The 22555-nt window shown below is 37.4% G+C and overlaps 1 protein-coding gene across 1 annotated transcript; it reads left to right on the top strand.

The window, feature by feature from the left end:
* Positions 1-57: 57 nt before the first annotated feature.
* LOC121313300 (proteasome subunit alpha type-2-like) lies at positions 58-5964 on the top strand. The gene is made up of 8 exons (XM_041245689.1): positions 58-164; positions 1092-1168; positions 2232-2364; positions 2858-2980; positions 3831-3912; positions 4140-4213; positions 4633-4690; positions 5215-5964. Exons 1-8 carry the CDS (start codon positions 124-126, stop codon positions 5329-5331), a joined length of 705 nt encoding a protein of 234 aa, XP_041101623.1. The 5' UTR covers positions 58-123; the 3' UTR covers positions 5332-5964.
* Positions 5965-22555: the final 16591 nt, after the last annotated feature.

The raw sequence follows: 22555 nt of genomic DNA, 5'->3' as shown, positions 1-22555 counted from the left end.
TGTATTGTGGGATTTGTAGTTTCAAGTGTCGTTGTGTTCCACGATGCTTAGCGTTACTCAGGTTTCTCCGCCAATCGCCGTGCGTGTCAGTGTTGAGCTGGTTACCCCGGCAAGTGAGTGAAAATGACTGAAAGAGGGTACAGTTTCTCGCTAACAACTTTCAGGTAAATTAAACAGTTCTTTCCAGATCTATGAAAGGAAATTGATTCGTACATTTTAAGTGAAGTGGAAGAATAATGTAATGTGGTTAAACTCACAATTTCAGTTTAGAGCATGCCTGGAATACAAGCCCTGCAGAGTTGCACAGTCACCCTGTTGTTGGCCTATGTATATATGTACCAGACGGGCTGTATTTAAATTATACAGGTTTTTGTTTTTATCTTTAATAAAGGTATGCTAACCCAACTGAATTATTCCTAGTTGATACTAACATTGGTTATGATTTGAAAATATTAAATGCATTTTGTGTTAAAGTGGTGTTAATAATAAAAGGCCCATTTACAGTGCATGGAGAATGTGCTTTCACTTTCGTTTATTTATATTTTCTAATTCACGGGAATTTTTTATTTTATTTTTTTTAAACAGTTGCACACATGATGATGTAAGAACCCATAAGCATAGTTTTTAATTTCTTAACTCTTTTTTTCATTGATATAATTACACTGTAACTGTCAGCTGACTGCGAGAGTAACGTGATGAACTATTTTACAAATGCATTGTTGTACAAACTAATAAATAAGTAACAAGTATTGTGTAAATCGGTTTAACTCGTACTTCAGCTTCACGCAGGACTGACCATGCTGCTGTGTACGTCATGCACGTTGGTTTAGCCTTGTATTTTTTTTTTTTTTTTTTTTTACTAAATTGAATCACGTATCAGTTTAGTGGGAGTATGTTGAACAACTCGGTCTAGGGCGCAGAAGGCTCAAATATGGAAACCTTATTATGCACAAACACGTCCATATCTTTAGTGCTAACGCATACCACTGTAACTAACACAGTGATCCATGAGCGTTTTGTATTTGTTACAAAAGTACAAAGATCCCCAAATATGTGCATTATAATATAATATATATTATTCCCATTTGCAGCCCTTCTGGCAAATTGGTCCAGATTGAATATGCCCTGGCAGCTGTAGCAGCAGGAGCACCATCAGTTGGAATAAAAGGTAAATTATAGTAATAATAATAATACCAGTTTGTGTGTTCCACATATCAAGTTAAAGAAGAAATCACTAAGGTCTGTTTTCTTATCGCTTAACAACATAGTGCTGAAGATGTTTTTTGGTTCTTTTTTTAGGAATATGTTGAATTTTCAAATATGCAGCTTGAATGGCTGATACCTGTTACCTAATCACTTCCTATACTTGTTTAATTGCGTAGACCATTTGACAAAATATAACCTTCAATACAGGAAGTTATTAGGTACCAAGAAGCAAAAGAAACTTAATCTGCATTTAGATCAAATAAACAAGCAAAAAACAAGATGTCTTCAGTTCAGGGTCCAGTGACAACATTACTAGTTCAAATAGATATAAAAAATAAAATAAACTTAGCTGTCATCTTTTGAAGCTGAGTGTTTCTGGCTTGCCTTCTGTGAAAATGTTCTTACGGGAGCAGAGGGTATGTTTGAAACAATGACTGCTTTTCCTCCCTGTGACTATCACAGTCATATTTTAGTTGTGTGTACGTGGTTTATATTCCTTGGCCTACTGGGCTACATGTTTCGGAACATGATTCTGATAATTTATATGTACAATTAAAATTAAAAAAAATTAAAAAAAAATGTCAAGAATTTTCACGTTTGGATGCCATGTTTTTTTTGTTTTGTTTTTTTTTTTTTAAAAAAGATGTTTTACAAGCAGTGCTGTCCGCAGACTGTTTCTAATTAGAACCTCTGTCCTCCTGCCAAATGTAACATTATTGGCATACACTTGAACAAGCTAAAGGGCTTTCATTGGGCAAAATGAAATCAAACTAAACAGTCTGTATTGATTCATCTACCAGCACACATTGAAAGTAATCGTGCGGGCAGCCTTACACAGGTACATTTTTCAAAGCCTTTGCCACCATGACGAACTTGGTGAAAAACAGTTGAGTAGACTTATTCCTTTGTCAGAATACAGAACAGGCAAGGTAGACAGTTAAATCAAAAGTGTGTGCTTTATGCCAAATGTGTTTCCACTTTTTAACCAGTTCTTCATATCAGTTCTTCATCTTTGCTTTTTTCAGCTGCTAATGGAGTGGTGTTGGCAACAGAGAAGAAACAGAAGTCCATTCTATATGATGAACAGAGTGTACACAAAGTGGAACCAATCACCAAACACATAGGCATGGTGTATAGTGGCATGGGTCCTGATTACAGGTACTATTGCAAAATGTCTCTTTGACAAAATATTGAAGACAATTCTAAGGACAGAATATAAACTGGTTTGCACATTCCAGTTTGTTATAGCAGGGTTCTGCAATTCTAGATTCCATGTCCAGTTTCACTTTCATACACTATTCACCTAAAGTGCAATAAAATGACCACTGCATGTACAGAGTATTCACTTTACAAAAAACATTAAATATTTAGTTTGGTGTCATTCGCTGAATGTTAAGTTTGAATCACATTTGTACAGAATCACCTTATTTTTGTTTGAAAACTACAAATGCTGAAAAACTAGTGTGTCACATTTACTTTTTTTACATATTCATATACATCTAGAGAACTGGTTTTCAAATTGTGATGAAACGTGGTAAGGACTTTTTTTAGCTGAATTTTGAGGGTGTCAGAATGTGATTAAGACTATTAGTTTTATGTTAATACTGTATTAGAATGTCTGATAACTGTTGTGGGTTTTTTGCTTGTCCAGGGTGCTGGTACGAAGAGCTCGGAAATTGGCTCAACAGTACTTTCTGGTTTATCAGGAGCCTATTCCTACTGCTCAGCTAGTACAGAGGGTGGCTTCAGTAATGCAGGAGTACACACAGTCCGGGTGAGGATTTATTTTATTTTAATCAAGACCATTGATTAAAATCATTTCAATTGGTCTTGATTTGTCACACTGAAGGAAAGGGTTGGTCCATGCAGATTGTCTGCTCACATTTCGGTTGATTTCTAAGTAAACTATTAACATTCAGATTTAAAACAAATCATTTGAAATGAAAGCACTGGATTGCTTTAATATTAAAAATAAAAACAGACTGCAGCCAATTTAAAAAACAACCAATAATATATTCTAATGCAAAGCATAACTAATGAAATAGTTTTACTGCTGGTAATAGCAGGGTCATGGCTGTTTAGCGATGGAGAGATTTTTCTTCTGCATATTTCTTTGGCTTAGCAGAAAAACATTGTCACAACAAAAACTGAAAATTCCAAGAAAATGATAAGCACCTGATGGGCAGTTTAGCTTTTGATGTTAAAACTTCAAATGATCATATTTCAAAACTACGATGTTGTTAGTTCAGTGTTCTTGCTCTTCACCAGAGATTTGGAGTTCACAAATTAAGCTAGGCGGTTTTAGCTCTAAACCTAATGAAATTGAAACATCTCTTCTATTCCACTGATATAAACAACGAGGGATCTAAAAATTGCTGTTATCATGATTAAAATGAGGTAGATTTTTGTTAATAAATGATGTAAATCAACAATGCATGCAAGTTTGCAAAACACCAGTTAAGAAAATCACCTTTTGGATTAGTTGAGTTGATCACTGTAACCATTTATGGACCTGGTAGATGGTCCTGTGTTGTGGTTTTAAGACAGTCAAAGTCTTAACTGGTGTTGACGAGTTAAAAAAAAATAGTACAGTATTTTTATTTACACACTTGTGATTTCTTCAGTGGTGTGCGTCCGTTTGGGGTATCACTGCTGATTGCTGGTTGGGATGAGGGACGCCCGTATCTTTTCCAGTCTGACCCATCAGTAAGTAAAACATGCTTATATAAACGGTCATCTATATGCACAACATGTGTATAACAAATATTAGAACAAACTGCAATAATATAGGTATGGGCCCCAAGTACAGCCATATTGTACAACCTTACAACTGAAGTGATTTCTAAGCAGTTACTTTATTAGTTGTTAACTCTGAATCAAAAACAGATTTTTATTTTTTTTCATTTAAGATTTTTTTAAAATATTTCTTACAGGGTGCGTATTTTGCATGGAAAGCAACAGCAATGGGAAAGAATTATGTAAATGGGAAAACTTTTCTTGAAAAAAGGTAAGTATTTGGAGTTTTTTTGCGTTTATTAAATTGAATCACATTATTTATTGGTTTTTAGCATTTAAAGTACATACATTTTGGGTATAAATTGTATTTATCTTATTTAATAGTATGAATTTATGAAAAAGCACAATACTCTTTAGTCATGAAGAGGCACATGCTTATTTATGAATCCAAAAGATTTGCTCAGTTTTTTCAGAAAACAGTCAGTAGCCAAGTATAAGACCATGTGCCTGTTTGTGCGATATTATATGGTATATGATTTTAATTTATAAAAAAAAGTGCTAAGTTAAATACAGTTTTTCTATCTAGACTGTGAATTGTGGCATATAGGCATTCTTCACTTCCTGCCCACACAGGTTTATAAAAGAAGCTGCTGGAATCAGTGTTTGTTTATTTTGTTTTTTCTAATACAGATACAATGAAGATCTGGAGCTCGAAGATGCCATTCACACAGCAATCTTAACGCTAAAGGTTAGCTGTTCGATTTTGTTTCCATTTTATTATATATATATATATATTTGTTTATTTATTTAGAATACTTTTTTCCTCCTATGAAGTTGTCTCGTGACCTATATATATATATATAAAATTACACGCTCACTATGTAAAACATAACCTCCTACCACTCAAACCGAGTAATGATGGGCCAAACACCTGTATGGGTCATGTGTAGTCATTTTGCAAAGTGAGTCTGAAAAGAAATAGGTGGTGACTGGAGAACACTGGATCATTTTTTCTTTTCATTTTGGTTGAGCATAGAATAATCCCTCGAAACGAATTATACTAAACCTAAGACATGTACAGTATATAACCTCCTTTATATAAAGACAAGCTCACCACTAGTAGTCTCAATGTAGAGGCAATCTGATGATCTTCCTTGACTAGCTTCCACTCACGACCAGCTCTGTTAGGAACATTTTAGTTCCCTTGGAGCTTAGAGGGATTCCACTTTATTATCAGTTTTACAAATTTATATTCCATTTGTATATTAACAGGAAAGTTTTGAAGGGCAGATGACTGAAGATAACATAGAGGTCGGCATCTGCAATGAAGAAGGATTTAGACGACTCTCTCCAGCAGAGGTTAAAGATTACCTGGCAGCCATTGCTTAAAACCAACCAACATCAAACCATTCCTTCTGAGTTGTGTAGGTTTCTTCAGTAATGTACAAATACTGTATTTTCAGTTGAGGAGTATTTTTATCATTTGTATTTTTTTTTTCTTGTTGTAAAACAAAAAATAAATCCTAGTAATTTAAATATGGTTTCGACTACCCTGTGTTAGTGAACTCCAATGTTTGCTGAAAATATGTTCTTGTTGAGTCCATAAATAAGAGCATGTCCTTCTCAAGGACCGTACACCACTGCTTTTGAGTAAGAACCTATGCTAAAGTAGGTAAATTGGGTGACGTTAGTGATGGATTGCACTGATCCCATTAATGTCTTTTGCTTCTTGAGCCTTGCTTGCTTAATCAGCGTAAGAACTCTTCCTTTATACCATTCACACAGTTGATTGTAGGCACGTATTTTTTATTTGTTTTTTTTCAAGCTGCTGTCACTCAATGCATTTTCTTTAGTAATACCAGTACATACTGTATGTCATTAAGTATACATTTCATACATTTTAAACTTTTGTTCATTAGTTACTAGAGACAGGAAAAATCTGGAAACTGTACCCAAGTTATAACATTTTAGACAGTTATCATGGATTGTGCCAGTGAAGTGTAGTTTCTTTTTTCCAGCTGGGAATACAGTACACCCCCTTGGTGTAAGGAATGTAGTGTAAGTTTATCTAGGTCTGCTAATCAGTTGTGTTTTTCATCGTTGTTTTATTTTACATGCAAATTTTTTTCTAACTCATTTTGAGCTGTAAGCATAGCGATAGTCACATTTACTTTCTTTGAAAGGGTCACTTCAACAGTCTTGCTCTGATATAAATCTCATCAGCACTTGAAAATAAAAACTGGTTTATTGTAAATCCATTTAATGATCGTATTTTTATATCAGCAGTCCAGATAAGCTATGTACCTGCTGTTTTTGCACCTTAAAAATCTGAAATACGCGTTTAAATTTAAATATAGTGTGTAGATTTTTTAAGCCGCAAAAACTACGCACCAGCAATTTTGCTGCACAGCTTGTCTGCCTCTCCCTCCCCTAAAACTTCCACTAACAACTACATCTCCCAGAATACAATGTCTTCAGTTACTAGGAAACTACACGAAAAAACAACCCAACAAACATTATCCAATCTCTGGCTAACCCAGTTGTCTTTGCAGCCAATCACAGTAAGAATAAGAAAAATTCAAAGCTACACAGGTTGAAGCGTAATCGCCCCAGTCCAGCTACAAATTACATCTGGAACCAACGTCAGAGGCAACTGCTGAAAAAGTTACCTCTAATATTAAACAAACTTTTATAACTTATTAATGCATATCCTTATTTTACTTATCTGTATGACTGAGTTTAAGAATTTAATGTTAAAATATAAAGTAACGTAATTAATTTGCAGTCAGTGTTATACCTCAAAAAAATGCGCTGAGCCAATAAAGAACCTTGTAGAACACATGCAAGGTTGTACAGCAGTTCAGAGTAACACTGCAGTTAAAATGGAAGACTCTTTTTTAATGCCTACCCCATTACCATTAAAGAATGTACAGTATTGATTGAGATTAATTATGACTTAAAGGTAATGTTGCATTTTACCCCCTGAAAATACATTTTACTCTGTTAAAATTAGAGGGCAAGTTACTCAGACCCAAAACCTTATAAGGAGCACTGCACATACAGATGAAAAAAAGAAGGAAGCTTCCATTAGATGAGCTTTTATATAAGGCTGAATACAATTTTATGGACAAAACTATTACAACAAGTACAGGTCCATACCCAAATAATTTAAACAAAGGAACAAGGAAATAGCTTGATCACTGGCATTTTTTTTTTACCTCTTTATACATGCTTGGTACATGTATAAAATAATATGGTAATCCTAGGAAGACAAAAACAAGTATGTTTAAATTATTTTTTATTTTTTTTAATGGATACTGTAACTCACACTGGAAAACTAAACCATCTACAGTAATATATGCAGTCAGACAAATGATTTGTTTATTTTCCACTTAAGACAAAATTAAAATAATACAACATTATTCTTTTCAGACTACTGACCCACAAGACTGGTTCATCTCCACTCTTTGACATCTGTTTCCAAATGGGCACCTTAAATTACACAAGAAAAACAAAATAAACAAAAAAAACACATCTGTAGGAGTTTCTGATTATGTTGCCAAGGTGTTAGCGGTGCTAACGCTTGTGAGGGTCTGGAATCAACTCCCCAGTAATGTTGTTGAAGCTGACACCCTGGGATCCTTCAAGAAGCTGCTTGATGAGATTTTGGGATCAATAAGCTACTAACAACCAAACGAGCAAGATGGGCCGAATGGCCTCCTCTAGTTTGTAAACTTTCTTATGTTCTTATGTTCTTATGTTCTTATTTAGGACAAAATTCATAAAAGAAAGCTTTCATTTTGTATTAGACAACTTTTATTCAATCTTAAAGCAATAGCTGATCATTCTTAGACCCAGTGTGAATCTTTCAGGGCATGAACTTTTATACAATGTAATACATTCACTACAGATACGACTAGCATCTATAGTATACTAATTCTCAGTCTTAACTATCTGGAAATGAATACATAACTAAATGGACCTCATAAAACTCACACCATGGTCTTCTTTAAGATTCTTGATTTTCCTTAATTTATTATTTTATTTATCCCTTGTCTGCAAGGTTACAACCTTCATCTTGGAGTAAATCACTATTGATCACATGCCCCTATTTGAGCAGACGAGGGTGGTGACTCCTACAGTCACTAAAAATACTGTAATTTGCAATAACAATACTGTAATATCCTTTGTTTTACTATATAATTTGATCTGATTTTAAACCATTTAACTATTTGTAGTCCAAAATAAATTAAATAATAAAACCTGAATAAGATAAAAGAATGCATTAAACCTGTGGGTATTTTGTTATTAAAGCTCATGACCTCCAGTTAAGTGTGTGTGTGTGTGTGTGTGTGTGTGTGTGTGTGTGTGTATATATATATATATATATATATATATATATATATATATATATATATATATATATATATATATATATATATATATATATATATATATACACACACACACACACACACACACACAGTGGCTCTCAAATGTATTCACCCCCTTGGACTTTTCCATGTTTTATTGTGTTACAACATGGAATCAAAATTGATTTAATTAGGAGTTTTTGCCACAGATCAACACAAAAAAAAGTCCATAATGTCAAAGTTAAAAATAAAATCTACAAATTGTTCTAAATTAATTACAAATACAAAACAGAAAATAATTGATTGCATAAGTATTCACCCTCTTGAGTCAATATTTGGTAGAGGCACCTTTGGCAGCAATTACAGCCATGAGTCTATTTGGATAAGTCTCTACCAGCTTTGTACTTCTGGACACTGCACAATTTTTGTCAAGTCATCTTTGCAAAATTGCTCAAGCTCCGTCAACTTGGATGGGGACCTTTGGTGAACAGCAATTTTCAACTCTTTCCACATATTCTCAATTGGATTGAGGTCCAGGCTTTGACTGGGCCACTCCAGGACATTGACCTTTTTGTTTTTAAGCCACTCCAGTGTAGCTTTGGCTGTATGTTTAGGGTCATTGTCCTGCTGAAAGATGAATCTTCTCCCAAGTCCCAGGTCTCTTGCAGACTTCAGCAAGTTTTCCTCCTGGATTTCTCTGTACTTTGTTGCATTTATTTTGCCCTCTATCTTCACAAGCTTTCCAGGCCCTGATGCAGAGAAGCATCCCCATAACATGATCCTGCCACCACCATGCTTCAAGGTAGGGATGGTGTATTCAGGATGATGTGTGGTGTTAGGCTTGCGCCAAACATAGCGCTTAGCGTTGAGGCCAAAAAGCTCTATTTTGGTCTCATCAGATCATAGAATCTTCTTCCACTTGGTCTCAGAGTCTCCCACATGTCTTCTGGCAAACTCTAACCAAGATTTGATGTGAGCTTTTTTCAACAATGGCTTTCTTTTTGCCACTATCCCATAAAGGCCAGTATTGTGAAGCACCCAGGCTATTGTTACCATATGCACAGTGTATCCCAGCTCAGCCGTGGAAGACTGTAACTGTAAAATTTTTGATTGGATTTAAGTCAGGGATCTGACTGGGCCACTCAAGGACATTTACCTTTTTGTTCCTTAGCCACTCCAGTGTAGCTTTGGTGGTTGTTATGCTGAAAGGTGAAGTTCCGTCCCAGTTTCAGCTTTCTTGCAGAGGGCAGCAGGTTTTCCTCAAGGATTTCTCTGTACTTTGCTCCATTCATTTTCCATTCTATCCTGATAAGTGCCCCAGTCCCTACCGATGAGAAACATCCCCATAACATGATGCTGCCACCACCGTGCTTCACAGTAGGGATGGTGTTCTTTGGGTGATGTGCTGTATTGGGTTTGCACCAAACATAATGCTTTGCATTGAAGCCAAAAAGTTCCATTTTAGTTTCATCAGACCACAAAACTTTTTGCCACATGGCTACAGAATCTCCTGAGTGTTTTTTTGCATACTTCAAACTGGATTCAAGATGGGCTTTCTTGAGAAATGGCTTCCTTCTTGCCACCCTACCATACAGGCCAGATTTGTGGAGTACTTGAGATATTGTTGTCACATGCACACTTTGACCAGTCTTTACCATAAAAGCCTGTAGCTCTTGCAGTTAGCATTGGTCTCTTGGTAGTCTCCTTCTTGGTCGGTCATCCAGTTTGGAGGGACGGCCTGATCTAGGCAGGGTCTTGTTGGTGCCATACACTTTCTACTTCTTAATAATCGTCTTGATCGTGCTCCAATGAATATTCAAGGCCTTTGATATTTTTTATACCCATCCCCTGATCTGTGCCTTTCAAAAACTTTATCCAGGAGTTCTTTTGAAAGCGTTTTGGTGCTCATGGTTGAGTCTTTGCTTTGAAATGCACTACCCAGCAGAGGGAGTTTACAGGAACTGCCAAATTTATACTGAAATCATGTAACTCACTACAATTTAACACAGATGGAGGCCACTTAACTTGGTGTGCGATTTTGAAGGTGATTGATTACACCTGAGCTAATTTAGGATTGCTATTACAAGGGGGGGGTGGACACTTATCCAACCAAGCTATTTCATTTTTTTAAATTAATTTTCTACAAATTTCTAGAATATTTTTTCACTTGGAAGTTGTGGGGAGGATGTGTAGATAAAAGTAAAAGAAAAACTATTTTAATGCATTTTAATTCCAGGCTATAAGGCAACAAAAGGTAAACATTTTGAATGGGGATGTAGACTTTCTATAGGCACTGTGTGTGTGTGTGTGTGTGTGTGTGTATATATATATATATATATATATTGTAGCACTGAGCATGCTGTGGGTTCCAAGCGGGATGCTGGTTAAGCGGTTGTGAAATAATGAGGCAGGCAAAGCTTGAAGTTGAAAGGCACTTAAAAGTATCATTTATTGCTCTTTTATGAACCCGAAAAACTCAACCCAAGCAGCAGCGCTGTTCGCCCTAATGTAGCCCAATTGACCAACTAAGGTTTCCCCTAATTAGCATGCTAGCCCACCCAATCCCCAGCTAACTGTACTCCCTCCTAATCCCAGTTGTACACAGTTGGCACCAGTCATACTTCACTAATATACTACACAATACAAGGCATCTATGTTTATCCCTCACTCCCTCCCACTCCCCCCAGTCCACATCAGTCTTTCATAGCCGCCCCACCACTACTATATATCTATATCTATATCTATATCTATATATATATATAGATATATATATATATATATATGGTGCAGATTTTAACTTTTGGGCTGTACAAGTTGCATTAAACACACAGCAGGTGCTAGTTTTTATTAGATTATTATATCTGTAATTGTTCTTACCATCTTTCTATCATGGGAGATAAATATAACACTTCCTTCAAATGAAACTGCTTTAGAGCTTCCAAACATTTTCTTCACTGTGATAATAATAATAATAATAATAATAATAATAATAATAATAATAACTAACTAAACTGCCAGGCAGATTTATGGCTTCCAAGCTCAGTACCAGTTTGAAAGTTTGGCAAGCTGTAGCATTGCAGCACAAGTGTCAGCAACAGATCAGTTTTATGGAGCAGTTCAATTCAAAGTACTGCATTAGTCCATTATCTCACCGTGCTTCATCACTTTAAACACCATAGTAACCATGACCCTATCTACACACTGTAAGGAGTTATAAGCTAATTTTACATTTAACCTTAAGGAGAGGTCATAGGTCGCAGGCAAGGTAATTTTTTGATAGAGCATATATGGGTTCCTAAATGTGTTGTATAGTAACCTCTATGTGCACTACAAGGAGTTAAGACAGTTTTACATTTGACCTTAGAGAGGTAGACAGAGCATATATGGTTTGCTATACTGTATGTGTTCCATAGTAACCATTAACCTATCTGCACTTTGTAAGACGTTATAAGCTAGTTTTACATTTGACCCAAGATTTTGAAAGGTTTTTAGAGAATTGTGTCATATTGGTTTACGTACAATCACCATTTTTGAAAAAGTTAATTATATTGACACAGGGATAATGCTTGTCAACTTTTGGGTTAATCAACTATTTTTCAACTGGAGCGGTTTTAAATTTAAGAAAGAAACAGAGGTCTGGCTGCCATCCCAGTGGGCAAAGTTGGTTGCAGTGACGTTGTATTGATGTTAGATTCCGAAGTTGGATATTAAAAACATAAGAAAGTTTACAAACGAGAAGACGCCATTCAGCCCATCTTGCTCATTTGGTTGTTATCAAGCAGCTTCTTGAAGGATCATATGGTGTCAGCTTCAACACCATTATTGGGGAGTTGGTTCCAGACCCTCACAATTCTGTGTAAAAAAAGTGCCTCCTATTTTCTGTTCTGAATGCCCCTTTGTCTAATCTCCATTTGTGACCCCTGGTCTTTGTTTATTTTTTAGGTCTAAAAAGTCCCTAAGATTGACATTGTCAATACCTTTATAATTTGGAATGTTTGAATCAGATCGTTGTATAATCTTTTTTGTTCAAGACTGGACAGATTCAATTCTTTAAGCTGGTCTGCATATGACATGCTTTTAAACCAGGAATAATTCTGGTCGCTCTTCTTTGCACTCTTTCTGGAGCAGTAATAACCTTTTTTGTAGCGAGGTGACCAGAACTGAACACAATGAGGTCTTACTAATGCATTGTAAAGTTTTAAGATTACTTCCCTTGGTTTAAATTCAACACTTTTCACTATATATCCGAGCATCTCGTTGGCCTTTTTTATAGCTTCCCCACATTGTCTAGATGAAGACATTTCTGAGTCAATATAAACTTTTTTTTTTTTCACAGATTCCTTATTCAATTTCAGTATCTCCCTATGGTTGTACATGGAAGTTTTTCTGATGTCTGAACCAAAACGTTGTATCAACGTCGCAATCTAAACGTTATACCAACGTCTGAATCATAATGTTGTGATTAGGTCAGAATCTGAACTAAAAATATTATTATTAATTAATTAATAATTACCTAAAATAGCTACCATATGCATTAATAATCCAACCATAATCCAGTGTCAGATTCCTAACCTATATATGTATATATCAATATTGACAGTTTGTAAACTGATTTGTCTTACATCGCACTAAAAGTACATCATGTTGACCAGCCAGATAAACTACAATTAGAATGTATAGGTACTAACTGCTTATTTCCTCTTCTAAGAAAATACATCTTTGTACACCTATAAACACTTAAGTAACTATAACCAAATATCTTTAAAATTTGGATCATATGTATTAAGCATCAATTACATTACCCACACGTTGTACAATAATTTTAAGGTTTATGTGGGGTAGCCCAGCTAGCTGCGTCACAAATCTCAGCCATGGAGGCACTTCAAAAGAAGGCCCATGATGTAGCCACACCTGTCGTGGAATGTGCGGCTACCCGCCCAGGTGGGGGTAAGCCAGCACCATTATACGCAGTCGAGATTGTGTCTGCAATCCAATGCGACAGTCACTGCTTCGAAAGGGGCGGTCCCAGGGTCTGCAAATCTTGTAGAAACTGCAAGATGACAGGCATGGGACAGGAGATTGGATCAAGACCATTAGTACGGTACCATTCTTGAAAGTATTTCCACTTCTAGGCATATAGTGACCTAGTGGAATGTGCCCTAGAATTCTGCAGAGTACCCACAACTGTGTCAGTGGTGCCTTTCAGGGGCCAGACCCATAACTGGAGCCTGCCCGGCTCCAGGTGCCAAAGTGTGATCTCTGCGAAGCGGGATCTCCCGGGGCAGGCCGTTCAATAGCTGGCACAGGGTTGAGAACCAGATTCTCCTGGGCCACCTGGTGGCCACTAGGAGAACTGACACCTTCTCTGACCGGACGTTTTTGAGAAAGACCAGGAGTAATGGCAGAGGCGGGAACGCGTAAAGGAGCGCTCTGGGCCATAGGTGGGCTAGGGCGTCGACGCCTAGTGGACTGCTGCAACATTGGAGGGAGTACCACAGGGGGCAGTGTGTCGTCTCCACCGAAGCAAAGAGATTGACCTGCACTTTCCCGAATCGTTCCCAAATGCGCTCCACCACCCGACAGCGGGGACAAGACAGGCCCAGCCCCATGGATTAAAAGCGCTCTCCCAAATAAGAAAGGGTGAAAAACACACACAATTCTTAACATTAATACTTACCGTACAGACGTACATACAGAATGAAGCAGCCTGACACGCGGAGCGAGCAGATGTTGACAGTAGAAAGAGAATAAAAAAGGCTACGAATTAAAGCTACTGATTCCGAAGAAAGCGGCAAAGCCGGCTTTCAGCACGAAGTGCAGGGGAACTAGTAGTAACTTACACAACGCTTTTTAAGAAGAAAAAAGGGCTCAATGCAACACAAAGAGATCTTTCCGTATGAATCTTAAGCGAAAAGAGGGTGAGGCTCCCCTGCGTGACAGTTATGTAACCTCGGTAGGCGGGACCAATGGGGGTCACAGAGGTTACATAACCGTTCAGTTTGCAAACGTGTTGTGTCTTGTCAGCCAGCTGAGAATTCTCAGGACTTGTTATTTTTTACATTTTAGAGATTTTGTTGGAGATATTTTTTTCGAGTCATCGCAGCATTCTGAGATTTCGATCTTTGATCTCTGAAAAAATCCTGAAATACGGTTACCTCTCGATACTGGCTGATGAGAGTAACGCTATTTGTGGCCCCCACTAGCCAAGCTAGTAGAAACAATCGGGGCAACCTTGACCCTACTGTTTGTAGATCAGTGCAATTGACCCCCTCAGCTTTTACAGTTGTGCCGATTTGCTTTGTGCTGGGCAAGGTTGCCCCAATGGTTGCTTGAAACTTGGCTTGTGTTTTTTATATCCACTTTAAATGGCTGGCCACTTTTGATAACTTGGAGGTTTTTTTTGTTTTGTTTCAGATGCGATACACAAGTTTGACAGACTTTTTTGTCTTTCATCTGTTCAGTCAACACGCGCCCAGCAGCCCCTTCCCCGCCTACTTGTCAACCCCACCATCTTAGGCAATCAGACCCCGGGTTCCGGCTTCATTTTTGACGCGCCAAAAGAAGTCCGTGAAATACAACCTGCAAAACCAAAAACTTCACTGCGCTGGTAATTCGAAAAGTGGTTCTGCCGCTTTACTAAACACATTACCAAGCGAGTAAAACTTGACTCATTTTGAATATATATATATATATATATATATATATATATATATATATATATATATATATATATAGTATATATATCGCTAAGATACCGGTCGGGGGAGTAACAGTTTTGCGATGACGTTTGTGGCACCAAAAAAAACTTTAACTTGGGGGGGGGGGGGAATAGAGCTTTATGCTCAGTAGACTAGAGGACAGCCTTTTTTAATTGAGTTATTATTGTAATTTATTTGATTAAGAGAAACTCGAGCCACCTGGTGATGTTACGCCACAGTGCTGGAGCAAATACAGCGTCCCAAAAAGCCCAGTGACCTAGACGCGACCTCGGTGTTTCTGTAGTTGCAGCATTCGCCGAAGAAGACATTCACTCGCTGTCGAAGTATAGCTTATTCAGTAGTATGGAAACTGTGAGTTGTCTTCAGTTTTTTCTTTTTTTTTTTTTTGTGGGTGTGCGTGCCTGTTTTAAAGCTTTTAGCTTTTGAGTCGATATGTTTTTTTTCACCTGGAAGGATTTGCAGTGAAGTTCTAAACCTCAAAGATAAATCAATGGGCTCGTTGAAACAAAAAATCCCAGTTCTTACATTTTTTTTTATCTTTTAGATGTGTATTCAGGTTTGGCGTTTGTAGTGTGGCGACAAATATTATAGGTTGCAAAGTAACAGCGATATGAGTCGGCGTGTGATAAATATTTATAACAGCAGTGAACATTCTACGCTGTAAGCTTCGTTCAATTTCAGCAACCTGAAGTTGGATGCTCAAATATTAGTTTATTATTAAAAAGTAAGGTATCTATTACGTTATTTTAATAAGGGTATATATGATTTAAGAAACTACAGGTGAAACTATTTAATTAAGCACTGTATGTAAAATATAAATACATTTTAAAAATAATTCAAAACAAAATAAGATGATAAAGCAGCAGTCTTGCTCATAAGTATTAAGACACTATGTTCAATATCTGGTATGTCCACCTTTAATAGGCATGCAGTAGTTAGTGAATATTGTGTTATCAATATTCTGTAATAATAGAATATTAGCTGATGTTCCTGATATATCTATGAGCCATATAAAGCTAGCCCCCAAGACAAAAAGACAGAAACTCTACTGAATTTGAGAAATGTATTTGTCAGAAAGCTACATCAGATAAACTTACAAGAGCCACAAAACTAGGAATCGATAGCCTTCTGTGTGCTGCAAAAATCAGACAGGACAATGTTTACATGTGTCTTATGAGGAGTTTAAGGATTTGGACACCCTAATGTCAAATTAACCTGTCTCCATTCACTACCACAGAACGTGCATACTGTCTTATAGAAGTAAAATAAACTTAACTTTTGTAAAGCCTTTAAATCCTGTCAGTATAGTTGAAGACAATGTCCATAGAGGTTCAGACAGCCGTATGCTGGTGGATACCTGGTGCATGAGGGTGATGACAACGTTGACTTAAATTATCATACCATTGATAGAAAAAATAAATTTCATTCAGTGGATCATGGTTTTTCAGTAACAACCAGGAAGCAGTCTATTGCTCAGATTGATTCTTTGTAAATTGGTATTAAGAGGGAGGGAAAGATTATTGTTACTTCCAGCTGAAAATTTATCTCTTTGAAGCTGAGAGCAAGGGGAGAATTATCATTGAGATAATGATGTTTTAGTTCTGGCAATTCATTACTTTCACCAGATGGAGTATATTAATGAATTCTGGATTGAAGCAGCAGTTGTGACAAGTACAACAGACCTGCATTGTTTTATTCCAGTCCATAAAATATGTGGATCTTCGTCTGTAGTATTTTGTAATATACTTATTGCTCTTCATTTTCGACCTGGATGTGACACAACATCTTTGATGTTTAAAACTGGGGGGGTTCAAAGTAATTCAAGAAATGCCCAGGCATGATTTAAAGATCTTCCATCGCTCAGGGCAGATGATCAGCTCGCAAAGTCACGGCTTTCATGTATGACCATAAAGATTAGGAAAGCAAAAACCATGAACATATTAACTGTGAGTTAATCTGTCAACAAAAAAAGTATACTGGCCTTGCAAACCTACCACTGTGTGAAGACAGTTTCAAACAGCATATTGGCAAACTAAAATTTGGATGGCATCCCATCTAGAGGGGTCTAGGTTGGCCAGGGTGTCCTCAGCTACCCCTGTAGTCTGGCCGGGCGCCTGCAGGCTTGCCTGTTAGCTACCCGGGAGCTGCGTTGTCCTCCTACTCTGTAGCTCCTGGATGGCTGCATGGTGAATCCGCAGTGTGTAAAATGGTCGGCAGACGGCACATGCTTCAGAGGACAGCATGTGTTCATCTTCACCGCTCCCGAGTCAGCACAGGGGTGGTAGCGGTGAGCTGAGCCTAAATAATAATTGATTTTCAATCTCAGAATTCAGGAAAAAAAAATACAACCTAAAGTGTTAGAATTCTAATTTTATTTTAATATTTACAGTGCTGAGAAAGTTTGTGAAACCCAATGATGATTATGTAAATTCCACAATTTTACCATGATAGCTGCCTTGAATCAAAACCAGTCTTTTCTTAAATATCCAGTAGAGTTTATATTAACCAATTCCATGTCTTTTGAAACAAAATGATGTATGAATTAGACAAACAATGAGTAATTAAGATTCAGGGTATGTGAAAAAGTGAACCCCTGGATTTATCAGCTCAGTTAAGGGGATAATAAGAATCAGGTGTTTAAATAATTAGGTGAGTTTGGGAGGCCCCACCCTATATAAAGATCAGAAAACTTTGAGAGTTTGGTCTTCACCATACAGGTTTGTGGAAACATGGTCTCTGAGAACCTCAGAAAAACAATTATTGATGCTCATCAGTCTAGAAAGGGTTGCAAGTTTGTAAGGATTTGGGGCTCCACCAATCCACTGTCAGACAGATGGCCTACAAATGGAGAAAGTTCAAGACCACAGTCACTCTACCCAGGAGTGGTCGTCCTACCAAAATCTGTCCAAGAACAAACCGGAAAATCATCAAGGAAGTTGCAAAGAACCCCAGAGTGTAACATCCAAGGATCTGCAGGTCACTGTCGCCTTGTCTAATGTGAGTGTTCATGACTCAACTAGCAGAAAAAGACTAAACAAGAATGGTGTTCATCGAAGGATAGCCAGGAGGAAACCACTGCTCTCTAAAAAGAACATTGCTGTCTGTCTGGAGTTCGCCAAAGAGCACATAGATGATCCACAAGAGTTCTGAAACAATGTTCTCTGGACAGACCAGTCAAAGGTAGAACTTTTTGTCCTCAATGAGAAACGTTATGTTTGGCGAAAACCAAATGCTGCATTCGAACAAAAGAACCGAACCGTTCAGCATGGTGGTGGGAGTGTGATGGTTTGGGGCTGCTTTGCTGCCTCAGGACCTGGACAGCTTTCCATCATTGACACAACCATGAATTCTGCATTGTATCAGAAGATTCTAGAGGAGAATGTCAGGCCGTCCATCCGTGAGCTGAAGCTGAACTGAAAGTAGGTCATGCAGCAAGACAATGATCCTAAACATACAAGTAGATCTACATAAGAATGGCTGCAGAAGAAGAAATTCTGCGTTTTTAGAATGGCCTAGTCAAAGTCCAGACCTAAACCCCATTGAAATGTTGTGGCAGGACCTGAAGCTAGCTGTCCGTACAAGGAAGCCCTCAAATGTTACCGACTTGAAGCAGTTCTGTAAGGAGGAATGGGCCAAAATTCCTCAAAACCGATGAGATACCGACCAACAGTTACAGGAAGTCATTGCTGCTCAAGGGGGTGCCACCAGTTACTGAGTCTAAAGGTTCACATACTTTTTCACACATGGATATTGAATGTTGAATTGTTTGTGGATCAATAAATGTTGAAAAAGTATCATGTTTCTGTGTCATTTGTTTAATCAGGTTATCTATTATTCGGACTTTGATTAAGATCTAATAATATTTTAGGTTTGAAATATGTGAAAATCTTAAACGTTTAAACGCTGCGCCACGAATATTCACTTCTCATTGGTCAGTTTCCCTAGTTACTGCATGCACATCGCCAGAATCGGAAAAATCTAAAAATCGGATCAGTGGAGGTTATATAATCAAAACTCTTAGCTATTTCGAATAATTTTCATATTGAGCCCCCCTCCATATGAAAATTATTAGAAATAGCCAATATAGAACACATATTTGAATAACTGTGTTAAACTTCTTTCTGTAAATAGGCCTGTCATGTGTTGTTGTTTTTATTCAGGATTGCAATGAGTCACAATCAGTCGTGTCTACACAGCTGGGTATATTCCTACAGATATAACACTATGTAACAAAATTTTTGTTGCTGGGTAGTAAGTGTTATTTCCTAATTGCTTATGCCTCAAAAGTATAGAAAATGGCTATTATTCCCCACAAACTTTGCTTTTGTGACCAGGACGGTGATATTTCAAAATATCACTATTTCCAATGGGAAAATGGGCAAATGTGTGTCTTTTCGTTCACATAGTCAGAAAAAAAACTACATATGAATCCAAATTAACTTGTATTTATATTAAAGTAATACAAAAATGACTACAAAAGATTTAGAAGTGAGTAGTTTTTCGAGATTTACGATTATACTGTTAATATAGTATAATCGTAAATCTCGAAAAACTACTTACGGGGAATAATAGCCATTTTCTATACTTTTGAGGCATAAGCAATTAGGAAATAACACTTACTACCCAGGAACAAAAAAAAAAAAAATTGTTACAGGGTGTAATCAAACTTTAAAGAGATTAAATAAAACTTGGACTTACTGTAAAATATAGTTGCTCTAAAATGGTAGAGAACCCTATTACAGATCTTGCAGGTAACCCTATGTAGCTTCCAGCATTTACAAGCCTTAAGACTGCAGCAAGCCACCTTTCACATTTTTTAGTTCTGTTCTTTAATGTACAGTACAGTGTCATCCACCTATTGTACTATAAGTCAGTGTGACAATAAGAAAAACTGGAGATGACTAGGGTGCAGTTCAGTTACATTCAGATTTATTTTGGGAGAAAGTGTAATCAAGTTTGTAACCAAAGACACCCCAAAAAATAAAACTGCCATTAATCTTTGTGTTCCACAATTCAATGCATTAGGTCAACAGGTCCAAATTTCTATGGAAAAAAGGATCATCTGCTTGTAAACAGCAACAGGCTCAGTAGGGTTTTTTTTCTTCCTCACTACTAAATTGAATTGCTAGTACAATTTGTATTTATCTTTTACAAATCTTGCATAATTGTTACATTATGCATTTTATTTACAGCTAAGTTAGCACTGTATACAAATGGTTTGATTTGGCATATGCTAGTAAACCATGTTTCCCCAGTGTTCCTGCTATGATGCACTGGGCATCAATTCTAACATTGTACCGTAAGCAAAACATCACATAAATAAATGTTTGTTCTATGTCATTGGTTACAGTAGTTCTCATATGGCGTTCTTGATTTACTGTGATCCACTTCATTTCATTATGTGTTTTTGTGGCATCTGTTGCTTTCATCTCCGCTGTATGTGTTACCAGAGCACGAGGGCATGGAATTTTGCACGCAACACATGCATGCCTCCTTGCCAAACTCGCCAAATTTGAAACACATCATAGATAACACACTTTGATGCATCCCTTTTCATCATCCTCAGATATGTAAATGGTTGTGTGTTATGCTTTGATAACTGGTATATGTATTCTGTTGTGAACCAGTTTATTGCAATAAAACTGGAGTGGGGTATAGAGTCCAGGCACTCGCAGATTTTGATGGCTGATAATTTGTGTTTGTGCAGTTTAATTCTTTTGTCATTTGGATTTGTTCTTTTTATACCAGTAGGTGTGTAATAGTCATGCATTCTTGTGTTTTCTGTTGGGTTTCTTAAAATCCATAACTGCATTAGTTTCTTTGCTGCTTTTGAGTCTGGGTGGCTTCATAGCTGTCATGTCACATTTCCTTTTTTTTTTTTAATTTAGAATCGCCAATTATTTTTCCTCCCCAATTTAGAAAGCTCAGTTATTTTTATATTTACCTGGCTTGCCACTGCCACCCCCGCGCTGACTCGGTAGAGACTAAGATGGACACGTGTCCTCTGAAACGTTAGCCGTCCGCTTCTTTTTTCATTCTGCGGGCCCGCCTTGCAGCCACCTCAGAACTGCAACATCGGAGGACCACCCGGCTCTGGGCAACTTACAGGCAGGCCTGCAGGTGCCCGACCAATCTATAGGGGTCGCTGGTGCGTGGTGAGCAGAGGACACCCTGGCCGACCTAAGCCCTACCCACCCGGGTGGCGCTCGGCCAGTTGTGCGCCGCCCCCTGGGAACTTCCTTCCACTGGAGGAATAGCCTGTATTTGAACCGGCAACCTCCAGGCTATAGGGCGCATCCTGCACTCCACACTGAGTGCCATTACCGGATGTGCCCGTAATATCACATTTCTAGTACTGTTTTTGTTCAAGTCTGATGTTTAAACACGGTGTTTTCCTTAAATATTCTGGATCTGTTTCTGAAAGCATATGGAGAGGTTTTCCAAGTGCAGCTTCCCACCAGTAATGAGAGGATGCATTTAATGCATTTTCCCAGCTTACTTTGTCGCTGCCAGACAAGACCACAAATATTTGAGATGTGTTTTGTGATTCACTTGGTTAATTGGTGTCCTCCAAAAAAGTGTACACTTTTACATACATATACTTTTCTTTTTTTACCTCTTCTCAACCTCTATTTTCATGATGCCTCTGAAGATGCTTTGTTTGTATTGACAGTTGAACAATACTATTTTCTGACCCTTCATGGGTCTAATAAAAACCACAAACACAAATGATCAAAATTAATAATATATTCAACACATAAAACATGAAATAGTATTCTAATCAAACTATTTGTTTTAAAGTTAACACCACACTTAAATAAATAAATAAAAAATAATCCTAAGAACAAGTGGGTTCACTTTAAAATAACTTGAGGGCCTTTTACATTGTTAGTGAAGGATTTGTTAATTAAGATTAAGATGCAGCTACATAAAATGTTGCATAAACTGTTTAATTTTTTTTTTAACATAAATTCAACTACAGTATAACTAGGGCTTCTGATTTAGAAGATCTATAGAGGGGTCGAAACCAGCTCTAGTCAGTAGAATCTACATGAGGAGACTAAGGCGACTAACAATCTCAATATACTCATAAATGTAGAATCTTACCGTAGTGATCAGTTTTTGCAGGCTAGAGACTCGATCCTGAATGTTTTCGCGGTGCAAAAGAGCCAAATTCCAGCACAAGGAGAGCACAAAGCGATCCTAGTGTTGTCTCAGTGAAGTGAGAGAAAATGGCCATATGCTACTGTGAGGATGTCCCTGTTCAGCAGGAGGTGGGAGGGACTTCCTCCTCACAGCAGGGCCCTGATAGGGCAGTTTTTTTATATGTGCTCAGTGATTGATGGGTCACAGGCTCTTCCCATTCGGTAATGGTTGTCATTCAACTTCAAAGGGAACAATAACAATGACAGCAGACTTACCACATAAGCAAACACCTTTAAATACCCACTGAAGACGCATTGTGAAAATAAATATAAACTTACCTAATGCGATGCCTGTGTTCGCCACCTTTTTTATATC

The sequence above is a fragment of the Polyodon spathula genome, chromosome 3, assembly GCF_017654505.1.
Source record: "Polyodon spathula isolate WHYD16114869_AA chromosome 3, ASM1765450v1, whole genome shotgun sequence".
Taxonomy (NCBI): Eukaryota; Metazoa; Chordata; class Actinopteri; order Acipenseriformes; family Polyodontidae; genus Polyodon; species Polyodon spathula.
The sequence above is the reverse complement of the archived record's forward strand: the minus strand, read 5'-3'. Positions and strand labels throughout refer to the sequence as shown.

Coding starts and splice junctions, on each gene's coding strand:
- LOC121313300 (XM_041245689.1), top strand. CDS start 124: ATGACTGAAAGAGGGTACAGTTTCTCGCTAACAACTTTCAG. Junction 3,913..4,139: donor TTTTCCAGTCTGACCCATCA/GTAAGTAAAACA, acceptor TATTTCTTACAG/GGTGCGTATTTTGCATGGAA. Junction 4,214..4,632: donor AAAACTTTTCTTGAAAAAAG/GTAAGTATTTGG, acceptor TTTCTAATACAG/ATACAATGAAGATCTGGAGC.